The sequence below is a fragment of the Perognathus longimembris genome, chromosome 7 (genome assembly GCF_023159225.1).
Source record: "Perognathus longimembris pacificus isolate PPM17 chromosome 7, ASM2315922v1, whole genome shotgun sequence".
Classification (NCBI taxonomy): domain Eukaryota; kingdom Metazoa; phylum Chordata; class Mammalia; order Rodentia; family Heteromyidae; genus Perognathus; species Perognathus longimembris.
Window position 1 is genome coordinate 35,097,066 of NC_063167.1, and position 17,340 is coordinate 35,114,405.

The 17,340-nt window shown below is 41.7% G+C and overlaps 1 protein-coding gene across 1 annotated transcript in view; it reads left to right on the forward strand.

Moving 5' to 3' along the window:
* The first annotated feature begins 784 nt into the window (after nt 1–784).
* Nucleotides 785–17,340, forward strand: part of Zyg11a (zyg-11 family member A, cell cycle regulator) — a 30,865-nt gene continuing 14,309 nt past the window's right edge. The window contains exons 1-8 of the mRNA XM_048352116.1: nt 785–814; nt 1,522–1,687; nt 3,783–4,531; nt 7,388–7,528; nt 10,560–10,736; nt 13,783–13,847; nt 14,998–15,097; nt 15,186–15,239. Of these exons, the coding sequence (XP_048208073.1) occupies nt 785–814; nt 1,522–1,687; nt 3,783–4,531; nt 7,388–7,528; nt 10,560–10,736; nt 13,783–13,847; nt 14,998–15,097; nt 15,186–15,239 (1,482 nt within the window). The remainder of the gene's footprint in view (nt 815–1,521; nt 1,688–3,782; nt 4,532–7,387; nt 7,529–10,559; nt 10,737–13,782; nt 13,848–14,997; nt 15,098–15,185; nt 15,240–17,340) is intronic.

Consider the following 17,340-nt stretch of genomic DNA (forward strand, 5'->3'; position numbering starts at 1 on the left):
ATTAGATTTTTATAGTTTTCATTAAATAGGTCCGTCACGTCCTCGGTTAAGTTGATCCCTAGGTACTTTATTCTTTTTTTGACTACTGTAAATGGAATTGTTTCCATAATTTCCTTTTCTGTTTGTATATTGCTGGTGTACAGAAAAACTGCTGACTTTTGTGGGTTGATTTTTATCCTGCTACTTTGCCAAAATGGTTTATTAGGTGTAGGAGTTTGGGGACTGAGGAGTTTTTGGGTCCTTCAGATATAAGATCATGTCCTCTGCGAATAGTGATAACTTGATTTCTTCCTTGCCGATGTGGATCCCTTTGATGTCCTCCTCTTGCCTTATTGCTATGGCTAGGGATTCCAGCACTATGTTGAAAAGAAGTGGGGAGAGTGGGCATCCTTGTCTTGTTCCTGAGTTTAGGGGGAATGATTTTCGTTTCTCTCCATTTAATATGATGTTAGCAGTTGGTCTGTTGTATATGGCTTTTATTGTTTTGAGGAATGTTCCATCTATTCCTGTTCTCTCCAAAGCTTTTAATAAGTATGGATGTTGTATTTTGTCAAAGGCTTTTTGGGCATCGACTGAGATAACAATGTGATTCTTGATTTTAGTTCTGTTTATGTGGTGAATTACGTTGATTGATTTACGGATGTTGAACCATCCTTGTGACTGTGGGGTGAAGCCTACTTGGTCATGATATATAATTTTCTTGATCAGTTTCTGGATCCTGTTAGCTAATATTTTATTGAGGAGCTTTGCTATATTATTAATGATTGGCAAATGAAATATTGAGATGGTTTACGTCTTTTCCCATATACAACAGGTAAAGTCTTCCAGTTACTTCATAGTTGGAATAAAGAGATTTCATTGAATATGTATCCCTGTCAGTGTACAATGATATGTATGTGTGTGTGTGTGTGTGTGTGCGCGTGCACGTGCACATGCCTGCCAGATGCCAGTGGCTCATGCCTGTAATCTTAGTCACTTAGGAGGCTGAAATCTGAGGATTGTGGTTCAAAGTCTGCCTGGGCAGGAAAAGTTCAGGAGACTCTCTTTTTTTTTTTTCCCAGTCCTGGGGCTTGGACTCAGGGCCTGAGCACTGTCCCTGGCTTCTTTTTGCTCAAGGCTAGCACTCTGCCACCTGAGCCACAGCGCCACTTCTGGCCATTTTCTGTATATGTGGTGCTGGGGAATTGAACCCAGGGCCTCATGTATAGGAGGCAAGCACTCTTGCCACTAGGCCATATCCCCAGCCTCAGGAGACTCTCATCTCCAATAAACTCATAAAAAGCCAGGAGTGGTACTCTGGCTCAAGTGGTAGTGTATTACCCTTGAGCAGAAGAAGCTCAGAAACAGTGTCCAGGTCTTGAGTTTAAGCCCCAGGACTGGCCAAAGGAAAAAGAAGCAAAACTCTGTCTGTGTGTGTGTGTGTGTGTGTGTGTGTGCGCGCGCGCGCACACGCACACACGCCTACTTTTATGTTGAATATTTGTGGTTATATGGTTTAAAAGTTTGGGATTTGTTTACTAGGAGGAAGCATCACCCTACTCTTTGGTCCACATCTGTCTGGATGTCTTGATTGCCAACCTAGAGAAATTATGTTGTGAAAGACCTGATGGAACACTATGTCTTCCAGAAAATTGGATTTTCCCTCAGGAAATATCCGATCAATTCCTTAGGAGGATGGCTTGTCAAGGTAATAGTACCCATTTATTTATAAAGCACTTTCCCGCACCTTGATGTACGATTTCTATTTTTATTTCACATTGCTCTTTTAATTATGTGAAGGTTGAGTCTCAGTCTTTCTGGGATTCCTCAATGGAAATGGTCTTGCTTCTAGGTTCATCCTGTTGTTGGCTTGGCAGGTAACGAAAATGGAAACAAAGTTCATTAGTATTCACTTATTTGTTCTGGTGTCCAAAATGGTACTGCATTAATCTCATCTCCCATTCTTTATAAGTCTTGAAAGTTTTTTTGGATGGGATGTAACTCAGTGGTAGAGTGTTTAACTAGCACATTTGACACCGTTTGAGATCATGGATCAAAATTTCCCCACTTCAGAAGAAGAATGTTTCCAATTAACTACCAAAAAGCTGACAGTAGAGATGTCGCTCAAATGAGCAAGCAGCAGCCTTGACTGGAAATGCCAAATGAGAGTGTGAGGCTCTGAGTTCGAGGCCCAGAATTGCACATACCCAGAAAGGAAAGTCCTAGCTGGATGCTGGTGAGTCATACCTGTAACAAGTTTAGCTATTCAGGAGGCTAAGATCTGAGGATTGCAGTTTGAAACCAGCCTGGGCAGGAAAGTCTGTGAAACTTTTTTTTCTTTTTTTGTTATTGCTCCTGGGGCTTGAACTTAGGTCCTGGATGCTGCTCCTGAGCTTCTTTTACTTAAAGCTGTACTCTACCACTTGAGCAATAGCTCCACTTCAGTTCTTTGGTAGTTTATTGGGGATAAAAGTCTCATAGACTTTTCTGCTCGGGCTGGCTTCAAACCACTAGCCTCAGATCTCAGCCTCCTGAGTAGGTAGGATTACAGGCGCAGCTACTGGTTCCTGGCTTATCTGTGAGACAACCACCATAGAGCCAGACATGGAGGTGTGACTCAAGTGATAGAGTGCTGGCTTTGAGGAAAAAAGCTCAGGGACAGCACCCTATCCCTGATTCAAGCCCGCAGGACTGGCATACATACACACATGTGCAAAAGTAATTTATAAAATAGTAATAATAGCAGTTTCTCTACAGTGTTAGTACAAAGAATACATGAGATATCTTAGTAAAGGATTTAGGACAGTGCCAAACACATATTTATACTCAATCTAGTCATTAGCTCATGCCTATAATTCCAGCTATTTAGGAGGCTAAGATACACAAGGTGGTAGCTCAGAGCTAGCCTGGGCAGAAAAGTCTGAGATTCCATCTCCAAAATAATAAGCAAAAAGCTAAACTGAGATGGTTGCTGATGGCTCATACCTATAATCCTAACTACTCAGGAAGCTGAGATTTTAGGTTTCAGATTCCAAGCCAGCCTGGACAGGAAAGTCTGTGAAACTCTTATCTCCAGTTAACTAGCACAAATCTGAAAGTGGAGCTGTGTGGCTCAAGTGGGATAGCGCTCAGACCCCTGATGGTATATACACAAAAGAATACCCAACTGGAAAGGTGGCTTAAGTGGTAGCTCAGCAGCTGAATGAACATGCTATGAGCACAAGGCCCTGAGTTCACAGCCTGGTGTTTTTTTTTTTGTATTTTTTAAAAAATGTAGGTGGGGCTGGGAATGTGGCTTAGTAGTAGAGTGCTTGCCTAGCATGCACGAAGCTCTGGCTGGGTTCAATGCCTCAGCACCATATAAACAGAAGTGGCACTGTGGTTAAAGTGGTAGAGCACTAGCCTTGAGTAAAAAGAAGCCAGGGACAGTGCTTAGGCCCTGAGTTCAAGAAGCCCCAGGACTGACAAAAAAGTAGTTATTATTGTTTTTATTATTATAATGAACTCTGGGCCTGGGAGCTGTCCCTTGCTCAAAGCTAGCATTCTACTATTTGAGCCACAGCACCACTTCCAGCCTTATTGTGATTAATTGGAGATAGGAGTGTGACAGACTTTCCTGCCCCAGCTGGCTTTGAACCATTATCCTCAGATCTTAGCCTCCTGAATAGCTAGGATTACAGGCATGAGCCATTAGCACCTAGTCAGTCATTATTGTTAACCAGCATGTACTTCATTGCCAGATTGTATCCTGCAATGGCATGAGATCTAGTTATCATTGCAAGTTGCTTCTGCTTCTCTTACAGGCAAGCTGACTAACAGAACAGCAAGTATTTTCCAAGGCAACCAAATGAACTTGAAGGTGCTCAGTATACCAAAAACTAAAATCTCAACGGCTACCTTCACAAGAGCCTTCTGCCATCATAAGCTCATTGAAGTAGATGCCACTGCAGTACACTCTGACCTTCCAGTCCCAAGCATTTTAAGTACACTCTGCAGCAATAAATGGATCCAGCAAAACCTTCGGTGTCTCCTGTTAGATTCGACAGCTGTCCCTCAAAATTCAAGATTACCATTTGGTCAGCTCACTGGTCTTCGCACTTTAAGTGTTTTTAATGTTAGCTTTTATAATGAAGATCTGGTTAACATTTCTCAGTTACCAATGCTGCAATGCTTGGATATCTCTGATACTCTGGTCACTAACATCTCTGCACTCGTCACCTGTAAGGATCAACTCAAGTCTCTCACAATGCATAATCTGAAATGCCTGGCCATGACTAAATCACAAATTCTTGAAGTCATCATAAAATTGAAGTGTCTTCTTCACCTCGATATTTCTAATCACAGGCAACTAAAATCAGACCTAGCTTTTCATTTACTACAGCAGAAGGATATCCTGCCTAATATTGTATCCCTGGATATTTCTGGGGGCCAGTATATCACTGATGGAGCTGTAGAATTGTTTATACGCCAGCGGCCTTCAATGAAATTTGTGGGACTCTTGGCTACAGATGCTGGCTATTCTGACTTCTTAAATGCAAAGCAAGGCTTGAGGGTGTGTTCTTATCTAGATAAGTTTTCTTGGTGGTGGTGGTGGGTGTGGGTCTTGGACTCAAGGCCTGGGCACTGTCCCTGAGCTTTTTTGCTCAAGGCTAGCACGCTACTGCTTTGAGCTACAGCACCACTTCTGGTTTTCTGATGGCTAATTAGAGATGACAGTCTCACAGACTTTCTTTCCTGCCTGTGCTAGCTTTGAACCGCATTCCTCAGATCTCAGCCTCCTGAGTAGCTAGGATTACGGGCGTGAGCTACCGGCACCCAGTGATAAAAGTTTTACTTCATTTGTGATTTAACACTTTATTGTGCACTCACTATGTGACTGGTGGTGCAACTATAACTTTTTTCTTTTTCTTTTTTATTGCTCATAGGGCTTGAACTCTACCATTTTGAGTCTTAGCTTCACTTCTGGTTTTTAGGTGGTTAATTGGCTATAGGATTCTCATGTACTTTTACTGCCAGGGTTGGGTTTGAACCATGATTCTCAGATCCCAGTCTCCTGAGTAGCTAGGATTATAGGCGTGAGCCACTGGCATCGGGCTTGTAACTATAACTTTTAAGATACAGTTCTAGCTTATACATTTTGTAGACTAGTTCCATAGTGGTCAATACAACCATTTACACAGTACCTTCTAAGGACCAGATGTCATGCTGTGCACATTACTGAGCCTTTAATCTTGCCATTTTAGAGATGAGGGAAAGGAAGTTACTTTCAGTCATGGAGTACTATTAAATGGCAGGGTTGAGACCTCTCTCCAAGTCTTTCTTACTCCAAACTTTGTTATTTTTAGCTCTTTTAAGAGGTAAACATCACAGCTGGGAATATGGCCTAGTGGCAAGAGTGCTTGCCTCATATACATGAAGCCCTGGGTTTGATTCCCCAGCACCACATACATAGAAAATGGCCAGAGGTAGTTCTGTGGCTCAAGTGGCAGAGTGCTAGCCTTGAGCAAAAAGAAGCTAGGGACAGTGCTTAGGCCCTGAGTCCAAGGCCAAGGACTGGCAAAAAAAAAAAAAGAGGTGGGGAGGAGGTAACAAATAATACCAAGAAATCATGGCCCTACATATGAAACTGTAACCACTCTGTACATCACTTTGACAAATAAGTAATTATTATTTTAAAAAATACCAAAAAAGGGAGGTGAACATCATTGATAAGGCAGATGATTAATAAAGCTAGTGCTATTTTGGGCCAAGATGTGACAAAAAGCCATTTTTATTTGTACCACAGGAAGAAAGCCTTTTTTTGTGTGTGTGCCAGTCTTGGATCTTGAATTCAGGGTACTGTTTTGCTCAAGGCTAGGACTCTCACCACTTGAGTCAGCTCTGATTAGGGCTTTTTTTTTGGTGGGGGTGGGGGGCTATTGATTGGGAGGAAAGAGTCTCATGAAGTTGCCTGCTTGGGAGACTTCAAACTATAATTCTTAACATCTTGGCCTCCTGGGTAGCTAGGATTACAGGCATGAGTTGCAGGTACCTGCCTGAGAAGCCTTTTAGTAGACATATGTTGTTATACCCGGTACAACCAGGGACAGTACCAGAGGGTATGGTTCAGTTCATTGGTGTGGATTGAACTCAGGATTATTTTTGGTGAGAATGGGTCTGAACTCATATCCTCATACTTGCAGAAAACTGGGTCTCATCCAGTTTTGTTTAAATTACATGACTTTCTGTGTTATCCTATATGAATGCTTAGAAAGCATGAAAACATTCTTGATTATTGATGAAAATTTTACCTGCTAAGGTATTATTCATTTGAGATCTTAGTTATACTAGTTATAGGGAGATAATAGTCAATTCTGATAACATGTTTCATTGTTTTGTTGTTGTTTGCACGATATATATATCTGTATATCTATATCTATCTATCTATAAACGAGGGAGGGGCTGGGGATATGGCCTAGTGGCAAGAGTGCTTGCCTTGTATACATGAAGCCCTGGGTTCAATTCCCCGGCACCACATACACAGAAAACAGCCAGAAGTGGCACTGTGGCTCAAGTGGCAGAGTGCTGGCCTTGAGCAAAAAGAAGCCAGGGACAGTGCTCAGGCCCTGCGTCCAAGGCCCAGGACTGGCAAAAAATAAAAAAAGATGAGGGAGATGAAATCATGAGTCTGTTAGGCTAATTTAATGAAACTAACCTTGAAACCACTTGGAATATTTAATTAAAGACCTATATCAAGGGCTGGTAATATGGCTTAGTGGTAGAGTGCTTGCCTTGCATGCAGGAAGCCCTGGGTTCAATTTCTCAGCATCACATATATAGAAAAAGCCAGAAGTGGCGCTGTAGCTCAAGTGGGAGGGCGTTAGCCTTGAGCAAAAAGAAGCCAGGGACAGTGCTCAGGCCCTGAGTCCAAGCCCCAGGACTGGCAAAAAAGACATAGATCAAAGCCAGGCACCAAGTGGCTCATGCCTGCAATCTAGTTTGAAGCCAGTAAAAGTCCTTGAGACTATCTGCAATTGACCAGCAAAATACTAGCCTGGAGATGTGGCTCAAGTGATAGAACACTAGCCATGTCTTTAAAAGAGCCTAGTAAGCTGGTAGCTGGTGGCTTTTTCCTGTAATCCTGGTTATTTTGGTTGCGATTTGAAGATCTCAAAGCCAGCTAAGGCAAAAAAGTCTGAGATTCTTATCTCCAAGTTAGAGGCATGGTTCATGCCTTGAGCAAAAAAGTGCCAGCCTTGAACAAAAAAGCCAATTAGAAAGATAAGGACTTGAGTTCAGGCTTTGGTGTCTACACCAAGCAAGAAGGTGAGGTCCTGCGTTCATGCCCTACTACCAAGGGGAAAAACAAAGCAAAACAGTGGCGATACAAAAGCTTGTGAATTGTATTTTTACCATCTTTGTTTTTCAGGTTGCTGGAGGAGTTAGTATAAATCAGATTACCGAAGCACTGAAACAGTACAGGAACAGGTCATGCTTTATGAAGGAATCTCTCTGCCGGCTCTTCTCAGAGTCCTTCTCAATGAATGTTTGTATGCCTGCCCTTTTAAAGGTATCCATGCCTCAGAAAGGCTGTGTTTATTATTACTCCTTACTTAGTTTAATAGTTTTCACAAAACCTAATTATAATATACCTTTATAGTTGAAAACGAATACTGTATAATAAGTATATTATTTGTTTTGTGTATTGTTGACTTTATTATTATTTTTGCCAGTCCTGGGGCTTGAACTCAGGGCCTGAGCACCGTCCCTGGCTTCTTTTGATGAAGGCTAGCACTCTGCCACTTGAGCCACAGCGCCATTTCTGGCCGTTTTCTATATATGTGGTGCTGAGGAATCGAACCCAGGGTTTCATATATACGAGGCAAGCATTCTTGCCACTAGGCCATATTCCCAGCCCGTATAGTTGACTTTAGTAAATTATGTCCAACTACTAAGTTTTTATGATTATTAGTTTAATAGATGTTTATTACGGAAGATTTAAAAAACTATAAAGTATGAAATTAAACAGTCTGATTTTTTCCCCCCCAAGTCCCAGGGCTTGCACTAGGGCCTGGGTGCTATCTTTTTTTTTTGGCCAGTCCTAGGCTGTGAACTCAGGGCCTGAGCACTGTCCCTGGCTTCTTTTTGCTCAAGGATAGCACTCTGCCACTTGAGCCACAGTGCCACTTCTGGCCATTTTCTGTATATGTGGTGCTGAGGAATCGAACCCAGGGCCTCATGTATACGAGGCAAGCACTTTTGCCACTAGGCCATATTCCCAGCCCCCGGGTGCTGTCTTTGAGCTGCTTCTTGCTCTTCCAGTTGAGCCACAATGCCACTTCTTGCTTTGTCTGAGTAGTTTACATGGACTTTCCTGCCAGGCTGGTGTCTGAGCCACCAGCACAGTCTGATATTTCTGAGATAACTATTGACTCATGTATACATGTTGATGTTAGTCCTTTCAGATACTACACAGTAATTTATATACCATGTTGAACAGTGAGTCAAGTACTCCATCAAGAAAGGAAGATGCAAGGCTTCCTTGCCAAATTATCTCTTGCTATGAACATCTGAGTTTATATAAAATCAATTCGAATAAAAGTTTTGGAGCCAGATACTGATGGCTCATGCCTATAACCCTAGCTACTCAGGAGGCTGAGATCTCCGCCTATGCAGTCAGAAAAGTCCATACCTCTAATAAACCACCCAGAAAAAGCCAGAAGTGGAACTGTGGCTCAGTGGTGGAGCATTATTAGCCTTGAGCAATAAATAAATAAATAAGCAAATAAATAAATAAAAGAAAGCTCAGTGACAGTGCCCAGGCCTTGAATGCAAGCCCCAGGACTTCCATGGACATAAAAAGTAATTTGGAATTTGGTCAGAGGATGAGGATAACTGGATTGTATGCTATTTCACTTAAAATAGTTACTAATCCATTACTATGAATCCACCTTGCCTTAAAGATTTCTTGTGGATCATTAATGTGTTGATTCTTCAAAGTATACCAGTTGATTTGCTTCAAGAACAAAACCAAATTACTTGAGGTCAGCCAGTATTAGGTGAATAAAGTTACCAGTGTTGATGTAACTGAACTTTGCTTTGGTTTAGCAGTAATTTATTTTGAATGTAACTGAAAGTATTGGATATTTCAGAAAAAAAATCTTTATCCTTTTATATATGTATCTTTAAAAAAACTGCAAGTAAAATTAATTGAACATGAAAGTGAAGTATCATATTATTACATCATCTTGCCAGGCACCAGTGGCTCACACCTATAATCCTAGCTACTCAGAAGGCTGAGATCTGGGGATTATGGTTTGAAGCCATTTTGGGCAGGAAAGTCCTTGAGACTCTTGTCTATAATTAACCACCAAAAAAGCCAGAAGTGGAGCTGTGACTCTAGTGGTAAGAGTGTTAGCCTTGAGCAAAAAATCTCAGGGACAACGCCCAGGCCTTGTGTTGAAGACACACACACACACACACTCACTCCACATCTCTATTATTATTTGTAACTTCTTGTAGTTCCTTAAAAAATGTCCTTGGAAGCCAGGTACTGGTTGGTTCACACGTATAATCCTAGCTACTCAGGAGGCTGAGTTCTAAAGAAGCCAGTCCAGCCAGGAAAGTCCATGAGACTTTTTATCTCCAGTAAACTCAGAACAGCTGGAAATGGAGCTGTGACTTAAGTGGTAGAGTACTAGCCTTGAACAAAAGAAGCTCAGGCACCCAAGGTCAAGCCCCAGGACTGGTGTGTGTGTGTGTGTGGGGGGTGTAGTGCTTGGAAGTGGAGTGCCGGTGGCTCAAGCAAATAATCGTAGCTACTTAGGAAGCTGAAATCTGCGGCTCATTATTCAAAGCCAGCCTGGGTATCTATGAGACTTTTGTATCTATTAACCAGCAAAAAGCTGAAAGGTGGGGCTGTGGCTCAAATGGTAGAGCACCACCCTTGAGCAAAAAAGCTAATCAAGAACACAAGGCCTCTGAGTTTAAGCCCCAAATACCGGCACACACAAAAGGTATGTTTGGCCTGGGACATATAACAAATGAAAGGTGTTGAGTTCCACCCCAGCACAGCAAAAGAAAAAACAACGCTGTTTGTTTGTACATATACACAAACTGGCTATTTCTGCAACATGACAGATAAGTGTTAACTTGTTTACATGGTCTATTTCTCTTATAAGGGTTTATTTTAAGAAATAGGGTATACGTCTGATTTGTGTGTGTGTGTGTCTCCTGCAATATGTATCACAGTGAATTAACTCAGTGGAGTTAAGTTGTAATGATTTAGTTTCACAGATGTACAGAAGTCACATAGCTAGTTAATGGTTGCATTTGGATTAGAAGGTATTGCTGCAAAACTGATGTTCTAAATAATAAATGCCAAGGATAGGGGAAAATTCATTATTACCTAGTAAGGAAATAATTTCTTTTTAAAAATTGTTTTTTTCATTAATTGTGTAGAGGCATTTCACTTTAATGTGTATACTATATTTTAATCACTTGGTCACTCTAAACAAATAAATGTTACCAACAAAAGCAAGTGTAAAACAAAATAAGGAATGTAATATTGTCTTGTGCCAGTAAAACAAATTTCTCTTCAGCTTGTAGCTATAGGAATGAAGAATCATCCATTGCATTTACCAGTGCAGTTCACAGCTAGTGCTTGTGTCCTCAACTTAACCCGCCAGGGGCTGGCCAATAGAATGCCTGTTCGTCTGTTGTCAGAGGTCACCTGTCTACTTTTCAAAGCTATAAAAAATTTCCCCCTTTCTGAACAGGTAATTTGAATTAAATACTTGACTGATTCTTTTTTATTTTTTTATTCACTACCTTATTGACTGATTTTTTTTTTCTTTTTGGTCTAGTACTTGGTTTTGAATTCAGGACCTAGGCACTGTCCCTTAGCTTTTTCATGGAGTTGGGCTTTACCATTTGAGCCACAGCTCTACTTCTGGCGTTTTGCTGGTTAATTGGGGATAAGAGTCTCACAGTTTTGTAGGCTTTGAACCAAAAGCCTAGGATCTCTGCCTCCTCAGCTGCTAGGATTACAGGTGTGAGCCACTGTTAGCCAGCTGTAATGACTCTTTAGAAGTTCAACTACAATATCAGAATATCCTACTTTGGTTTATAATCTTCGAACGTTGGAGGCTGATGCAGGAGACTTAAGTTTGAAGCCAGCTTAGGCCACATAGAGAGATCTGTCTCAAAAAAAAAAAAAGCAAGTAACACATAAACATATGAGACAAATCATTAGGAAAGATACATCTAACTTATGAAGGAAATTTAGATAGCACAATATCTCTTGCTGCAATATAAAAACATGGTCATACTAGGGTATGGTATGGTTTTGACAGGACATTTAACAACTACAATATATATATATATTTTTTTTTGCCAGTCCTGGGGCTTGGACTCAGGGCCTGAGCACTGTCCCTGGCTTCTCTTTGCTCAAGGCTAGCACTCTGCCACTTGAGCCACAGCGCCACTTCTGGCCATTTTCTGTATATGTGGTGCTGGGGAATCGAACCCAGGACTTCAAGTATACAAGGCAAGCGCTCTTGCCACTAGGCCATATCCCCAGACCCTACAATTCTTATAATGATTATAAGAATGTAACATGATAACAGCTACCAATTTAACAATTGGGTAATTTCTTTAAGGTGAAATACAGGTTGGGGATGTGCTTCGTAGAACAATACTTGCCTAGCATGCCCAAGGCCCTGAGTTCAACCCCTACCATTGGGATAAAAAAAAGTGAAACTCATACTTTATGTAATACTCAGACACAGATAATTCCAACATATTTACAAAAAGAAGCAAAACAGCTGGGCTCCGTGGTTCATACCTGTAATCCTTGCTACTCAGAAGGCTGTAATCAGGATTGCAGTTTGAAGCCAGCCAGGCATAAAAGTCCCTAGGAGACTCATCTCCAATTAACCACTCAAAAATTGGCTCAAGTGGTAGAGCACTAGCCTTGAGCACAAAGAGGTTCAAGGACAGCACCCAGGCCCTGAGTTTAACACCCCCCCCCCGCCCCAACAACCGACCAAAAAAGAAGCAAAAGTATATGTATATAAAAACTATGAATGTTCATAATACCTTCATTTGTGATCACAAATAGTATTTATTCATAATCACTTAAAAGTAATACTAATGGTATAGTTTTCTGGGATTGGTGTTTTCAAGATTGCCAGGAATTGGTGTGGGGGAGGGGGACAATGGAACTCTTATATAATAGTTTTTTTTTTTTTTTTCTGGTGGTACTGGAGATTAGACTTACGTCCTCAAGGTTAGTAGGCAAGTTTTACCACTTGAGATGTGTTTCCAGTCCCCCCCCTCTTTTTTTTTTTTTTGCCAGTCCTGGGGCTTGAACTCAGGGCCTGAGCACTGTCCCTGAATAAAAGCTCAAGGCTAGCACTCTACTACTTAAGTCACAGTGCCACTTCTGGTTTTTTATTTTTATGTGGCACTAAAGAATCGAACCCAGGGCCTCATGCATGCAAGGGAAGCACTCTGTCACTAAGCCACATTCCAGCCGTTTCCAGTCCCTTTTACCTTGTGTATTTTTGCAGTAGGGTTTTACTTCATGCCTAGGCCCAGTGAAGGCTATGATCCTCCACTTGTATTTACCAGGTTACTAGGGTAACAGGTACACATGATAGTGCTCAGCCATTGGGCACTATGAGATGAGAGTTTCATGAACTTTATTATTTAAAATAAAGCTCCAGCACTGGGGCTTGAACTCAAAGCCAGATGGCTTTCTTTCAGCTTTTTGCTCTGAGTTAGTGCTCTCTCACTTGTTCCACACAGTTCTACTTCTGGCTTTTTGCTGATTAATTGGCTTGAAAGTGCAGTCCTCAAATCTCAGCCTCCTGAGTAGCTACAATTACAAGTGTTGGTATAGGGTGTCATGAACATTTATGTCTGTGCTGGCCTCTTAACTGATTCCTTGACCCACCACTTCCTAAGTAGTTAGGATTATAGACTTAAGCCATTGTGCCTGGCTTTACTGTTTTGTTTTTTTAAGACAGTGCTTGTTGGGCACTTGTCTAATGCTCTGTCATTGTGCTGGCTATTTATATTTTGATTGTTGTGATTACCCAGACAAAATTGTAAGGCCTAAATGAAATACATACCTAAAATGGGAGTTGAAAGCCAGATGCTAGTGGCTCACACCTGTAATCACAACTACTCAAGAGGCTGAGGTCTGAGGATTGGTGTGAAGGCAGCCTGGGCAGGAAAGTCTGTGAGACTCGTTACTACCATAAACTATTTAAAACGCCAGAAGTGGCACTGCAGCTCAAGTGTTAGAGCACTCCTTGAGCAAAATAAGCTCTGAGGCAGCGGCCAGGCCCAGAGTTCAAGCCCTACAACGAGGAAAAAAAGAGTTGATTTTAAAAAACACAATAAGGGACATTGTATTTCCACCATCTTAAAAGTTTGGAAAATCCTATATAATTCAGTCTTTATTCTGACATGGCAACCATCAATTGTAGGATTGAATTGAAAACTTAAAGAGGGTTTAGGGGGGCTGGGAATATGGCTCAGTGGTAGACTGCTTGCCTAGCATGCTTGAAGCCCTGGGTTTGATTCCTCAGCACCACATAAAAAGCCAGAAGTGGTGCTGTGGCTCAAGTGGTAGAGTGCTAGCCTTGAGCAAAAAGAAGCCAGGGACAGTGCCCAGGCCCTGAGTTCAAGCCCCAGGACTGGCAAAAAAACAAATAAGAGGGTTTAGGTATGCAGTGAGCTATGAATGAGCAAAGCTAAAGTTTACTTTTAGAATGAAGTATTAAATTTACTTACAATTGTTTTTCTTCCTAAAAGTTACAGAAGAATTGTCTTCTCTCCTTAACCAATTCCAGGATTCTTGTGGATGTTCCATTTGATAGGCAAGTATAAATAAAACTTGATTTTGGTGTTGGCCAACTACTCTGATCATCTCATCTGACTTAACAAGGGCCTAAGAAAGCTGAAGTAAAGTATTTGAGGAAAAAGCTCTCTTAAGCCTCTTCCATGGAGAGGTGATTAGGGGTACTTTAGTTGTACATGTTCTTTCCCCAAAGTGATTCCTGTGTCAGGACATGGTTGAGAAAATAGGTTTGGGGCTGGGAATATGGCCTAGTGGCAAGAGTGCTTGCTGGTGACTCATGCCTGTAATCCTAGCTCTAGAAAGCCAAGCACACTTGGACTCCAGGTCCCCTTATCTTTGTGGGTAGGCTTCCTTATTTGGAAAAATAGTGACTTTAAAAGGATTAGATATGGGCTAGGAATATGGCCTAGTGGTAGAGTTCTTCCCTCATATACATGAAGCCCTGGGTTCAATTCCTCATCACCATATAAATGGAAAAAGCCAGAAGTGGTGCCGTGGCTCAAGAGGTAGAGTGCTAGCCTTGAGCAGAAAGAAGCCAGGGACAGTGCCTAGGCCCTCAGTTCAAGCCCAGGACTGGCTAAAAAAAAAAAAAAAAAGGATTAGATATGATTGCTTAATATATTAAGCTGTTCTAAGAATTTTCCTAATTTATTTTGTGACTAATAACAAATCATCATTGTAGACATTACACAGTGATTCCTCTTGAGGCTTTTGCAATCTTTGTTATCATGAGTTTTAAAACACAATAGCTACTTTAAAAAAATCAAAATTTAAACACAATTAATATACCAAAGCCTCTGATTTGTGGGTACAGGATTGTAGGCTAAGCCACTCTAGCCAAATTTATTAGTTTGCTGGGATATTTTTGGTATTGTCTACAGTTCAAATTATAAATACTAGCTCTGTGAGAACTCTTCCTTTTTTGGATCTATCACAGTAGACACAATGCTAAGAAATAAAAGAAATTTTTTTGATTGGCTTATCCTGTTTTTTTTACTCATATACTTTGTATCTTCCTCTTCTGTCCTCTCCCTGTTTTGGTTCTTTAATTTTTTTCATAGGTAAGACTTCAAAAATTCAAAACTTTGCTATAAGATTTGTCAGGGGATTTTTCTTTCTTATTATTTACTGTTTATGCAATTGTGAGAAAAATAAATACTGCTTTTCAGGTTTGAAGCAACCAGGTTTGTGGTAAAATGGCTTTGTAGGCATGAGAACCCCAAGATGCAAACTATGGCAGTGAGCATCACCTCCGTTCTAGTCTTGCAGGTATGAAATGCCTACAGTCAAAATTTCTCCCTCCCTAGTCTGAACTAGACCTTGGACATTTCACTTTTGGTTTTCTGTTTGCTTTTAGCTATTACCTGAGCAAACCTCACAACTTCAAGGAGAGCTCCTTATGGCAGTTAAGGTGAGTTTAGTGGATTGTCTCTTTTTATAGCCTCCTTCCCCCAATTACCAGTCATGTATTAATACAGCTTAAAATATTAAAGGCCTATTTAAATGAAAAATCTTAAAGACTTGCTTTCATAAGAATCTCCTCATAATGATGATTTTTATATGTACTGTGAAATATATGAAGTTACTGAAACTCAATTTTTTTAAAAAAAGAATCTGTTCCTGGGCTGGGAATGTGGCTGGGAATGTGGGTAGAGTGCTTGCCTTGCATGGATGAAGCCCTGGGTTCTATTCCTTGGTACCACATAAACAGAAAAAAGCCAGAAGTTCAAGCCCCAGGATTAGGAAAAAAAAATCTACTAGACCTTTTCTTTTGACATTTATCTCTGCAGTTCTCTTGCCCATGATTGTACCTACTCAGGAGGCTGAGATCTGAAGTTTGAACCATCTGGGGATATCCTAGAGAGACTAATCTTTTAATTAACCAGCAAAATGCTGATAGTGGAGGTGTGGGTCAATTGGTAGAGCACTAGCCTTGAGTGAAGAAGCTAAGGAAGAGGTTAAGAATTCAAGCTCTACTACTGGTACATGTGTGTACATACACACACACACACACACACACACACACACACACACACACGCATGCATTAGCCAGGAACCTGTGGCTTATATTTGTAATTTTAACTTCTCAAGAGGCTGAAAGGCTGGGATTTCAGGATTGGGGTTCAGCCAGCTGAGACAAATAAATCTAAGAGACTCATCTCCAGTCAACCAGTAAAATGTGGAAGCTTCTAGGCACTGGTCTCTCAAGCCTATAATCCTAGCTACTCAGGAGGCTGAGATGAGGATCATGGTGTCAACCTACCCAATTTAACCACCAGAAAACCTGAAGTGGTGCTGTGGCTGGCTGAAAGTGGTAGAGTGCTAGCCTTGAGCAGAAATGCTCAGGGACAGCGCCCATGCCCTGATTTCAAGCCCCAAGACTGACCAAAAAAATAAAAGCTATAAGTGGAGGTGTGGCTCAAGTGGTACAGCCAGCCTTGAATGAAAAAGCTAAGCAAGAGTTGGGAACCCTGAATTGAAGCCCCAGTACCAGCACAAAAGCAAGCAAACATCATCAAAACCCCTAACATTAATGAAAAAACAAGCATCTGCCTTAGCATTAATAGTTCACAGTTAATATATGACTAGGATAATGTGTGTAGAGCTTGTGTGTGTGTGTATGCCTGGCCCTTCCTTTCTCTGTTCCATGCCCTGCTTCATCCCTTGCTTTGTTCTCATCCACCATTTTAGCTCCCTGGGTAAGTCCACTTGTTTGTCACTCTTTTTCTTTTTTTTTTTTTTTTGGCCAGTCCTGGGCCTTGGACTCCGGGCCTGAGCACTGTACCTGGCTTCTTCCCGCTCAAGGCTAGCACTCCGCCACTTAAGCCACAGCGCCGCTTCTGGCCGTTTTCTGTATATGTGGTGCTGGGGAATCGAACCTAGGGCCTCGTGTATCCGAGGCAGGCACTCTTGCCACTAGGCTATATCCCCAGCCCTGTTTGTCACTCTTGACTCACACAATTGTATGTTTTGCCTTAAATTGCCATCATATATTCTCTCCTTATTGGGCAAAATATCTTTTTTTTTGGCCAGTCCTGGGGCTTGGACTCAGGGCCTGAGCACTGTCCCTGGCTTCTTTTTGTTTTTTGTTTTGGCCAGTCCTGGGCCTTGGACTCAGGGCCTAAGCACTGTCCCTGGCTTCTTCCCGCTCAAGGCTAGCACTCTGCCACTTGAGCCACAGCGCCGCTTCTGGCCGTTTTCTGTATATGTGGTGCTGGGGAATCGAACCTAGGGCCTCGTGTATCCGAGGCAGGCACTCTTGCCACTAGGCTATATCCCCAGCCCCCTGGCTTCTTTTTGCTCAAGGCTAGCACTCTGCCACTTGAGCCACAGCGCCACTTCTGGCCATTTTCTCTATATGTGGTGCTGGGGAATCGAACCCAGGGCCTCATGTATATGAGGCAGGCACTCTTGCCACTAGGCCATATCCCCAGCCCTGGGCAAAATATCTGAGGTGGTTTCACGCTTCCCCCATAGCAAATATGTTCTGATTTGTTTGGTGCTTTTAAATT